Genomic DNA, 13,024 nt, shown 5'->3' with positions numbered 1-13,024 from the left:
TGCGTTAACTTCAATATGATATCAAGGCTTTCAATGTGATGACAGTTATAAATTATGTTGAGCAGTGATGAATTCCACAGTTGATATTTTAAACCATGATGGATTAGGAAAACTATCAACCTTCTTACTCACATACATTGTGGTACTTGAAAGATACATGTACTATGTACTTGATTAACTGGAAGTATGTTGCATTCTAATAAGAATGAAACCATAGTAATTTCTGATATGAAACAATCAACATTACTGCTCACGCTTTTATTATAGCTACTGGCAATATGTCTGTCATGGCACAGCTCTTAATTTACATGCAAATTTTGTTAAAATTGACAAGGGATTTTCATAATTAATTGAGAAAATGGGAAAACTTGACAGTTTTATGGGGTCAAGCCCAGAGAGCATTTGAGTACCTAACACAGGGTCATAGCTGGTGGCGAGATCAATTCAGAAAATCGTTATTCTGTCTGGAACAGTTACAGCTGAGCTGTTAAATAAACCAAGTTGTGATGATGATCATTTCTATACCAATGACAGGAAGCTTTGTCTTTATCAATATACATTGAGGCAACGAGCAATAAAGATACATTTTGCAGAATATTCAGCATTAACCTTGTCTAGAATTGAAATAACACCACGATTCTCACTCTTGTTTCATTAGAAGTAGTTGATCAATTTTCCACAATCAATGATAGACTTCATTTAACACTGGGCACACATACCTCAAAGCAAGGAGGTATTGAACCTCCTTGCTCAAAGGCTTGAATTTAGAAGAAAAAAAATCCATGACACAAGCAAAATTGGATTTCTTGGAAACAAAGCCAGACTAAATGCTCTGATGTGAAGGGAAAATGTCAGCTTCCGGTATTATAGCTTTTAGAGAGGTGAGAAAGGATGCTTTTATATAGTCAATACACACAAGTCAAAACTCAGATTAGCTTTGTGGTGGAATGGGCCATAAAATGTTATTCAAATCACCTTGTTGGGAAGATCACTTGCAAACTGTGAGGATGTCCCCCCTGCTAAGACACTGTGTTCTACGTGCCAAATTACACCTAATCTACTGGGCCAACTGCAGGGATAATCCCCATTTCCCCTAATCTCCCTAATCCTAGAGATTATAGCATGGTAGCTTCCTCCCATTCTAAACCATTTGGGATGATCTTCCATGACTTTCTATATTCATTAAATGACAATCTAGCAACTACCCTCTAAAACCATATTGTTTTTTTTAACAACAGGCATGTGGGGAGTAAAAAAAAAATAGGCTCTTGGGCAATTGCAAGTTTATCAAACAAAACAACTTGTCACAAAGTTCATGAACTACCCGGTACTTCTGGGAATACCAGTGATCGTGAGTAACTTACGAATTACTTCCGTGATATTTCCAAAGATCACATTCCCAAAAATGGCCTAATAAAAACTGAAATTAACCTACATTTCCTTCCCAGTATGACTGATAATGTGGTGCCCTTTAGCTTCTACATGATAAAACTATACGACAAGAAAGTCCCCTTCCTTAGTGGGGCATCACAATGTTCCCTTGCTATGTTTTCATGCAGCCAATGGATTATAGTAAAAACACCATGGCATATGATATATGGAGACATTTGGACCCAGTCCCATATGTCTGTCACGGTATATAGAACTCCTGCAATCCAATTTCACCAGCAGCGGAATGGCATCATTCCAAGGACAGTAAGATATATCAAGGGAATCAGCACAGGGGACTTTCTCATTCCACTCTATCTGCCACTTCAGCTACAAAAATGACCCTGCTACTGAGCCTTACTTTTTATGACAGAAATTTCCAATATGTATTGAACTGACAGCAGGAGTTAAAGCACTTAAGTTGCTTAGAAAAGCGATCTAGTATACAACCTGGGCTAATAAAAAATACAGACTCTTTAATTTTGACCAATTTTCACACAAACAGTTACTGTAATTTGTTGCCTTCCTTCTTTTTACCACACTTTGGCAAAACCCTGGACACAAATAATTGTGCAGGAAGGACCAACTGTCTAACTCTTTGATCCTTTTTCGATTAAAGGGCATCTCTGGTAATCACCTGTAGGTACCTTTGATGGCTCCTTTATTCATTACCTGATCACACAAGTGTACCATTATACTAAATGGGCAGGAGGAGGCTGCCGGTATCTTCTAATGGTCCTTACTGTGCTAAACATAGAATCACACCCTCTTGAAAACCATGTACATTCCAGTCTTATCACTGGTAATTTGCACCATTCCTAGCAACAGATAGACCAGTAGGAAGACATTACAGAAGCTTTTGTTTGTCTGTCTGTTTGTTAGTTTGTTGACAAATGGTACTTCTGCTGGAGAGAAAGATGCAGAAAGCTGTCAACCATCCATCAACTTTACAAAACATGTTGCAAATTGTCAAAAGTCTTGAGGAAGATCTGCAGTAAACATAAATGTTGCCTTATCACTTCTTTGTATTCCGAGACCTGGTTGAAGTTGTTATGATCTGGGCAGCAGAGATCACATGGGAGAAGCCTGATAAGAATTCATGGCAAATTGAAGATATCCTGTTCCCATGAAATCAACATTTTTAGCTCCCTACCCCCAGTAGCCTGCCTATTAATATCAGACCTGTCATATGACAGGTTACTGGATACACCTGCGTGTATGTACTGAGGAAAAGAACTGTGTCAAAATTCAACCTGACATTTGTATGTGAAGAAAAAACACACCACTTCCTGTCGGAGTAGGGGGTAAGTCCTCTAAAACTACCCAGACCATGTCTAGTTACCACTATTTGGGACTGACTTCTTGTAGGGGGACACCCACATGGAAACCACAGGCTGGTCTGTACACCATCTCTGTCTGACAACTGTTTGTATTACTGTCTGCTAAAAACTTTTCTATTTAGGAGGGTCCCAAAGAACAAAGAACTGCAGAAATGACAGAATAGATGTGATGAAACTATAAAAATTATGGGAGAAATAAATCATTAAATGTAAGCTTTAGAAACTACTGTTTTCAGGTAATATGTCACTGAAGATTCAATATTTTCTAAATTTAACCCAATTGTATCATTAGTCATCAAGGACAGTATGTGCGTATTGTTGCTTTCTCACAAACCACACAACAATCAATGTCTTCTTCCCACGCACGGGCCCTGCACGTCTGGATCAGTAATGATGCATTTCCCGTGCAAAGGTAGGGGTACGGTGAGTCATACGAGTGTCATCATGACCTTGCCGGCTTGTTTTGGTGGCCTTGCCAAAAATGGCAAAGAAAATACTACACATATGCTACTTAATTTCTGTTTACACCTCGGTAATTTGTATTTACAAATTCTTTCTAAAGAAATGTCAAGCTTTAAGCAAAAGGTTATGACAGCAAGCTAGCTCTGATCTCTATTTGGAAGAAACTTTGAGAACCATTGTCAAATCTAGAAGGGTTGTTGTTTATTGCAAAGCCTAAAAGAAGCAGAAGAGGTGAAAACTACAAGCAATGCATGTTGTTTGTCTTCACAGCATCCTTCCTTTCATAGAAACACAAACAATGCTTTTAGAATTCCTTCAGCACTCCTGTATTGCTGGTGACGTTTTGTTTACTGCACTTGTGTTTAGTTTACACACTACACGTAAGAGATGTTATCAAGCAGTGAGCAGAGAGAGAATGGTTTCTTTACAAGGAGGAATTTTAAATACAAGAATGTCTTACACACATCCTGGCCCTGTACAAGAGAGAAAACTGCGAACAACATACCCTTCCAATTGTGTAAACAGGCTCACCAAACAAAAGCTTTGCTGAGCACAGGTCAAGATAGTTAAACTGTCTGATGTCATGTGATGATATCATCTGTTATCGCCTGGAGTGGTCGGTAAACAGCTAGCCAATGAAAAGCCGGTGTACCCGGCCTTGTAACGACAGTAAATCCGTTACCAGACTTCTTACCTTTGTACGTAACAAGTCAACTGTACGCGACAAAACGTTAGTCAAGTCTAGAAGATTTGAGGAACCATGTGTCACAAGGTGACAGGCTACTGACAGCCATAATCGAAAGGTGAAAGCAGAAAGTACACAACAGCATGTAAAAGTTCCTTTTTCTTGGAAACAAGGCCGTCAAATTATGGCCCTATTAAACCTGGATAAACCCACCACAACAGCTGTTTCCTATCTGATCTTGAGAGCTAACTTTGCGTTTGTCGAGGACTGTTTTCTGGACATCACACATTATTTCCTTGTTTTCCCTTGGACAACTGGAAGGAAATGTATCAATATGCAGAGTGTAATTGTTATATGGCTGGAGAAAAATCCTGCCTCCTTGCTGAAACATGTGGTGCATATTAACACTGCCTTTATAGGTCAACTTAAAAGCTAATTATGCATCCCTGTCCTTAGGGACTTTTCAAGTGAAAACAGGCTTCACTTTCCCCTGTCATCACCTAACAAGGGTGCACTTTTGATGACTGTCAACCCAGTATTTACCACTGATAAGGTTGGCTTTCATATCAAGTTATGGGGAAAGGAGCCAAAAATATCTTATCACTTTCATCAAGCTACTTGGAATCCTTGAGCATTATACTCAGTAGTTAGTCATTGTGCATTTGGAAGGATCTATGCATTCATACATAATTTTGTACACACCATCATGCCTTCTCTTTTGCTTGGCAAGGGGTATTGAAATGCAAAGCCACATCATGGATTAACCGCATTCCATTAAAATCCTATAAAATGTTCAAGTACGACAGTTCTGTTCTCCACTAGGAGAAGGAGATAAAAATCCTGTTTACAGCAAGCACTGACATTTATGCTTCATAATCACAGTAAATCAATTGGGTATATGTCGTTGTGCCAAGCTGCCTGTGCAACACTGTCAGAATGGCAAACCCAAACTATAGTCTATACTGGAGTGGATTTTGTAAGAAAGCGTCAGACTTACCATACTGAACCCTACCAACTGCACCATTTCTTCCATGTCAAACTCCACGCGGGGAAGCCGCATCTTCAGGCAGGTTTTCCGAAAATCTCCACCAACTTCTGACAGAAAATCCACCGTGGCGAAGTAGAAATGTTCCACTCGTAAAAAGAATGCTAATAGATAGTCCAAGAAAATCTGTCGCCGACAAAGTCACTACAGATGCATGCTGCTTGCTTGGCACAGAGTCAGAAATCTTCTATTGTGCTTGCTGCTAGTCCTCCTGTCAGGTTTGCATGCCTCTACAGACTGGAAACTGATACACACATGGTACCTACAGGAAATAACAGTCTACCAACCCTGACCAGACACTCATATAAGCTGGCTAGACTCCCTGTCGGATGATTGGTCGGCTGCTTAATCATATGCGTGAGATCACTGGAGGGGGTGTGGCTTCCTTATCAGCCCAGCTGGTGACGCATGATATTGTCCAGCCAAAACAAATTACCAGGAAGGTACATCCATTTGTAAGAGGGGATACAGGTTGTAGGAAAAATTCCAAGAATAGGGTATCAATGTTTATCATCCAACGTTTCTAGAAGTAAGACATACTTTTAAACCACTATCACAGACAGCAAATAGCTTTTCTTTGTTTTGAAGCTCAGAACAGACAAAACATTGACCACTTGTACCCACGGTGATCATCACAATTGCAACAGACAAAAAATGTTGATGTAAAGACAACAGGCACTCAACCACACTTGAATCCTGTATTGTCAACCATTCTGCTCCTCACTCACAAGTTGTTTCAAGAGCAAACTGGCAACAAGGGTGCTTTCACATATGCTAATGAGTTGGCTAATCAGTCAATTAATGCTAATCAATTGGGCTAATCAACGACTTAGGGGACAGACCTGTAAATTGGTACAAGTACTGTCCCAAAACAAGCCTTTTCTCTTGATGATTTTTTTGTCCTTTCCCTTTCAAGTACAGACAGAAGTGTACACATTCAAATGTTAATTGTTAGCAAACACATCAACAACATGCATGACATATTGAGACATAATCTTTCATATGTTCAATAGCCATTGTCACAGTAGTGTTTGAAACATCTTACAAAAACTACTTGGTGACTTTTGTGTATTGAGAGGTTCTCTTACAAGGAAGTTTTAGAAGAGCAATCAAATATTTATTACAATCATTTCTAAAATATTCACTCACTCACTTTCTCAAAATTCGCAAATATACATCCTGTAATCACAATTGTCCTGGCCACCTGGAATCCAACAGTTTGATTCTCTGACAGAAAAGTTGGGGCCTGTTTTCTGAGAATGTACACAACCCCACCCTACATGGCTCTGAAACGCCCCCACTTTAGGCACTAGTGTGGTTCAAGGGTGATTTTTTTTTAACACGAGTAATATTTTTGGGTTGATCATTTTCTTTAAAGTTTAGGGTAAATAATTCTTTCTCATAAAAGGTGGGAAGGCAGCTTTTGAATATTATTCAATCTTGCCATTAGACAACCTTTTAGCCACTTCCTAAATATACAGGAAATGACTTGGGTTAACACTTTGATTAAACATTGCATGTAAACCAAGACCACTCACAACACTGCAATATACATGACCTGTACTGATCAACGCTATCCTATTTCTAATTCTATCCTTATTTACTGCCATGTTGTAACTAAAATGTAAAGGAACTAAATTTCTGGTTAGGACTATAGTATAGGTTGGGAAGAAAACGTTATCTTTCAAACACAAAGATAAACATTTTGACCAACAGGAAGCAAGAGTGGTTAACCATTAAGACTAGTTAATATCCTGTGCATGCAACAAACCAGATGAAAACCAATGCAGACAGGTGGCAGACAGGCGGTTGGCCATCCCACTTCCTGCTCATCACCATGCCATATTTGGTAGAAGATTACATGTCAAAGTTTAAAGGAGCACAACATTAGAATCATGTAGTGATCACATAACCTTTGACCGTAGTTTGCATCATTGCCGGAAGTCATTATTTCCCAAACACCAATATATATATCATTGGCTGTAGCTTATACCTGGTCAAAGAGGCTGACAACTTTATGTACTATGTTTCAATACACAATCCAGCCAGGGAGACAAAAGGAATAATAACTAACTAATGAGCAGTACTAAATATTCACGTAAAAGTTGTAAGGAACAACCACTGGTCTGTTCTGGCATTCCATTTTACTACTGTAACAGTTTTTACCGCTTTCCCCATTAGGGCCTACGGATAATCACAGTATTCATCAATAGTGCTGAGGATGTGACACACACCATAAACCTCAGCAAAGCAATTTCTGCAAAGCACAAGGGCTCGTTCTGTCACCTGATTGGTTAAGAATTTAATTGGGTTAATAAGGAGAGAATGGGACAAAAGCCATTTCGCTGCTATTGAGGCATTACCTCCCCATCTGGGATAGGGCTTCTTTCATCGTAAAAAGTTGGAAGGTATTGGTCTATCCTAATCTGTTATTCAATAGAAACGCTAGTGGTAACCTATGCACAAAGGTGATATGGAAAAATATAATATGCTTGACATTGACCATGACAGGTCCCATATCTGAATCTGTCTTAAAATAGGAATGTGTGTTAATATTTGCCAAATGTGTATTGAAATCTGCCAAAAAAATCACACCTCAGGTAAGGGTATTGTACTACATTTGCCATTTTACTCAGGTTAGGGTATTGAGCTACATTTGGCATTTTACTGCCTGATTAATTTCAGTAAGGATATATTTGACTGAGATCAAAACAGTTCTTGTAAAAAAAAAAAGTCCAGACATGACAGAAAAAACCTGCAGCTGCAGAGAACAATTCAAACAAACCTGCGATTAGATACGACTCAGTGATGAAACAAACAGTAACACGAACTTGGCTTTCAGTACTTAAAAGACAGGAAAGCCTTAGTCTTAAGACCACTATTACGAACAAAGCCTTTAAGCAGGGAGGCATACCGATTGTCCCAAACCTGTGAAATGAATACTTTTTTCCTTCTTGAGTTTACCTCTAATTAGTTTTGTAAACAACCTTGAAGTTGTCAAGTTTCAATTGTTGGCCACCTTGTTTGAGTCACGTCTTTCCTTTTCCCTTCTACAATTTCTTGATGCGTAAAGCCTGTTCCCTTAAAACAAACATTGTAAGTCTATGGTGATGTCTTGGCTGTGTTCAAAGTGCTTTTTGTACCCTTGGTTGGCATTATTCTTTGTTTCGTGTGGATAAGAAGTGCGATTCAAGGGGATATTGTCACTTGTCCTCAATATTGCTAGATAAGGAGTCTTTTGTAAAGAGCATTAGAAACGGCAAAAGCACTCCCTATTTGTCATTCCAATCCTCTTGCATCAAAGAATGGAAAGCTTGGAAATTTTCATTTTTTTTTAACTGGATCAAATTTGCCCACCTGTGTAGTACTACGTTTTTGTTTGGTTATTGCAAAGGGTCGTCCATTCCTGAACGCAATAGCAGCCAGTTCTGTAAATGTCACAAAGAGCTACTTACACCCAAAGAAAACAGTATCTACTTCTTAACACAACAGTAACAGTTGCCGGTATGTCAATGTACATGTTGGGTAAATAGATTCCACTGTGCAGGACAGTAGGCATTTCTTGAATACCAAATCCTGAGGACGGCTTGATGTGTTTGTCTTGCTATGAACAAGGATGTGTAGTATTTCCCAACATTCTGCAAAACAACGTGAACTCTGAGGTCACCACATGCCAGTCTGAAGACTCATGCACATATACAACAGAGCAGTAAACATTAGACACAACCTTCTTGTCATAAAATCAACAACAGCTTTTTCACTATTATAATAAGTTCATTTTCTTAATCATTAAACATCTTAGTTGAAAAATGCATATAAGGAACAGAGATTGCAAATTTGACTGACAGATGTAGTAGCAAGTTATGGCTTATTGAGATCCTTGAGTACATGTTTGAAGTAGCTCTTGGTAACGAACTTCAGTCTAACAACGTTATCAGCCTAATGTATCTGTTTGTACATGATGTGAGGGTGGAAGGTCATCTACACATCTAATACACAGCTATAATGAGGTGACTGACATACATGTAATTGTGGTGTAAACACCCACTTACTGATACTGACCTTGTGGGTTTTCGGACATTTCTACACAACATTGTAAAATAAATAAAAGATTGATGCAGCTATCTGATGAAACAAAATGGAAACATTTTGGGCTGAAACTTGGGATAAAACAATGCAAATGTTATATGATTTTGTATTGGTATTCAAAATACGTTACTAAAATGAATTTGAAAGTACCTATATTTATTGGTAGTTCACGTTTATTTGATGTTGTTTATTACCTTATAATGCCACCACAAGGCAGAAAAGCTTGATATGAAAAATAGAGTAAAAATCATTGCAAACCTGATATCATGCAATGTGCAATCTACAACTATACCATACATTTATCGTAATTATCTTATTTCTATGCAAATAACTAGCACACAAATCAACTAACACACAAATATTATCCCAAGCAAAGTTCCAAATTGAATATAACCCCCCTCCCTCCTCTGATCTGCATGTCACATGAACTGATCCCATCTGAAGTTGAGTGTTACCTGTGAAGCCAGGAGCATGTCAAAGGGAATGCTGGTGACATGGAACAGCCCTGCCGACAGGGTCGTCAGATTTTTGCTCTCGACACCTCCATCATTCCGTCCCCCTCCACTCTGCATCGCCATCATGCCTCCGTGGTCAATACAGCAAATCCATTAAATTCTAGGGATTCTGTCGAGCAATGGGCCTCTTTCTGTCTATCCCCAGGTCTCCATCACCTTAGGAACACGGGCGACGGCTCGGATGGCTTCTCGATATCCAGGGGCGTCGCCCTGCGTTCTGCTCATTGTCATTGGCTGAGAGCAAGGTCAATTAACAGCACCATCAAGTATGAAATTGACGGAGCTAATGCTCGCGATCTGCAGCGATGCCCCTTCACTGTGTTCCACACGTCACCTCGGTAGGGTAAGGGTATTGTGCAGGGTACATTCACGGCCTGCTGGCCTATTATAGCAGCAGGTTCAGCTTCAAGAGTATCTCTCTCCAGCTGTTACCATCCATCAAGGACACACCATTTACTGATGCTGGCAAGATGCTTCAATTCAGCAAGCTCATTGACCTCTAAATATTTTATCTGTATTAAGCTTACCAGCTTAAGCCTTTCCAGCTCCAAGTCAAGGATTCAGCATTTAATTGATTAAATGTTAATATCAACCAAAGATAATAGAATTAGGGTACTAGTTTTACATTAGACACCATAACTTCTCTTTCACATATCAAGCATATTGAATGGATTCATACTTTTGAAAAAGGCAAGATATATTTGCAATTCAAATAAGTAGATCATCCAAAGCTCCAGCTTTATCTTTATGGCACCCAAGAGAATACTTTTCAACCACAAATCCATGATATTTGTAGCTATAGGCTCAGCGGACTTACTGCAGATGTCACATGTAGAAAATCTCTTTTTAATACTCCATTCAAAAATACATATGGCATGATTCCAGCTATAAAACCAAAAATGTCCCAGTATTTAACGAATTAGGCACCTCTTGATATGCCATATTATCTGTAGCCCCAAACAAAGTTATAGGATTGCTGAAGGTTGAATTACTTTGTATAAACCATTTACTGATTAGTGATTTAGTTCTTCAATGTAGAAATCTACATAATTCAGTAGATAGAAATATAAAAGAACAAATTACATAACTGTCCGGGACAGCAATTCATAAATACTGTCGCTGTATTGAAGCCACGTTTTAAAAACAGAATAATAAAATCACACATATATATCTTTCAGCCAGAAGGTTGAACATAAAGAACCCTCCAATAAGCACCCCCCCCCCAGAAACCTGTTTCCAAAAGGGGATCATATCGCAAATGGACGATATGTGAAATCTTTGAAGACAGATCAAACTTACCTCGATAACAAAACTACCCAACATCACTGTAAATGTAGTTAACTCAGTCTTGCTCGATGAAGTGGCTTCTACTAACCTACAGACTCAGAAAGCAGTACACACTTCAGAGAATATGTCAAGAGTTTATCAGAAACCCTTCTCAGTCCCTTGGTACCTGCATGATTTACATGCATTATAGCTCCATACATTACCCTTGATGTTGTTTTCAAGATAAAATCCCCAGACCTCAAAAGTACTTTATTGATTGCTAGCAACGTGTTGACGAAGCTCTCAAAAATAGCAAATTCTCCCTCTCTCACAGCCTGATATTATTTCCTTCCTGAAAGTTTGCTATTATATAATAATGTCAAGGACATTAGATAGGATGTCCTTGGTTATAATAAGTAGGGAAGATATAAAAGACACACAATCCTCTGGAGAACTCAAACGGAAGAGTGTTTGCCAAGAATACCTGTGGTAATTATACTGCTATCCCAATAGGGCAGTCGTTTGTAGTGATCTGTTGACATGAAGGTTTGGACAGGTGTGTTCAATAACGTCTTCTAAATAAATCAATGTTCCCTCATGAGCAAACTAATAGGGTTCTCTATTGGCCATGGGAAAATAAGCAAAGGATGTAGAACCTTTCTTGGTCTACCTTTACTATTCTGGCTTCAACTTGAAATATTGTGTGATGAAGTACAAAGAATCAACTGTTTTTATTGCATGTGCTGAATGGCAGGGGTTTTATGATAACTATTTTGTCAGGACTGTTGGCATGCCCACAGTGAAAAGGTTGCTTGTAAACCTGACGTTTTTACAATGATTGGGTCGTACCAATGCACAAATGGGACCCAACACAAAAGCACAAGGCATTGATAAGCACAAAATGGGATAATTTTCCATAAAATATAGCCACGCTTTAACTTCAGATTGCCCGGCAACACCTGATAGGCATCATATGACCACCAGGCTTTTACAGCAAAATGGAATGTTGTTGTCCTGTGACTTGGCACTTCTGTTGTTATACCTTGGGACATACTTCTGAATCATAAATATCATTTGACAAGGAACAAATCGGGACATTAAAGACAACAATTGGAAAAAGTTTTCTCTTCAACATGCAAGATTAGTAAAAGATCACACTGAAGCCGTAAAGGACAATGTTGGAAGGGAGAATAAGGAAGATAATAGATACTAATCATAATTACATGTTTATCTTCAATAAAAGAGACTGGCATTAATTCCTGACATCTTGTCAATGGCAATTTCTTATCCTAAAAAAATACCCCCCACCCCCCCAAAAAAGTCACCAGATTCATCCAACCCAATCACCTGATGTACTGAAAACAAATCCAGCCACTGGCATAACAGGTTTACGGCAGGCTCTAACTTCTCAAGTTTTATATGCACAGGTGTGACTGTGCTTACTCCAAGGACCGGGGTATAGCCCCCATAATCTCTGTCATAAACATTCATAGGTTCTCACTACCTCTTGTAACTGAGAGGTGTTTCACTTCCTAAGTGAAAGAGAGATCTTGAGTTACATATGACATTATCAGACTAGCTGTGTACATGTGCTGGCCTGAGAAGTGTTATACATGATACTGTAATATCATTGTATTCTAAAAATTTAAGCTAAACTTGCTGGCTAAAAGGAGTTGTGACAGTGGAGTGAAACTAAGAACTTTGATACCAACATTTAGATGTAATCAAACTATACCCCAAGTACCACTATGGTACACCATAAGGATTGGGATTGATCTTTTTTGATAAGGGCGAGGACAACCTGCCTTCACTGAAATCCCAAATTGTAAAAAGATATCCCAGTCTTCAGTATATATTGTAACTGTATGGTGTAACGCACCAAAAAGAGCTATCCTGAGAAATTTTATAGTACTGGTATACTGTTACACATTAGTTTGTTACGCTGAAGGGCAGTTACAAATGTATACCGGCTATACTGATACAGATTTGTAATGCAGTAATAAACCTTCTGTGGTTGTCTGGCCAACAGCACGTATATAACATTACAAGCCTACCTTATTTGCAGGTACGGGCATTCTTGGTCGTACAAGGGTTTCAAAATACATTTCCAAAACATGGTCTGCCACGCTTTGACCACAAAGCCTTGGTCTTGTGAATAATAACGTGTAAAAAATTACCAACAGTGACAACACGC

At 38.8% G+C, this 13,024-nt stretch overlaps 1 protein-coding gene across 1 annotated transcript in view; it reads right to left on the bottom strand.

The window, feature by feature from the left end:
* The window catches only part of LOC109479676, a 55,250-nt gene extending 45,623 nt beyond the window's left edge, over positions 1-9,627 (bottom strand). The window contains 2 exon segments of the mRNA XM_019781665.1: positions 4,913-5,098; positions 9,505-9,627. Coding sequence (XP_019637224.1) covers positions 4,913-5,098; positions 9,505-9,627 — 309 coding nt within the window.
* Between the last annotated feature and the right edge of the window lie 3,397 nt (positions 9,628-13,024).

This window comes from Branchiostoma belcheri, unplaced genomic scaffold (genome assembly GCF_001625305.1).
Source record: "Branchiostoma belcheri isolate BF01 breed outbred unplaced genomic scaffold, Haploidv18h27 scaffold5, whole genome shotgun sequence".
Taxonomy (NCBI): domain Eukaryota; kingdom Metazoa; phylum Chordata; class Leptocardii; order Amphioxiformes; family Branchiostomatidae; genus Branchiostoma; species Branchiostoma belcheri.
The sequence above is the reverse complement of the archived record's forward strand: the minus strand, read 5'-3'. Positions and strand labels throughout refer to the sequence as shown.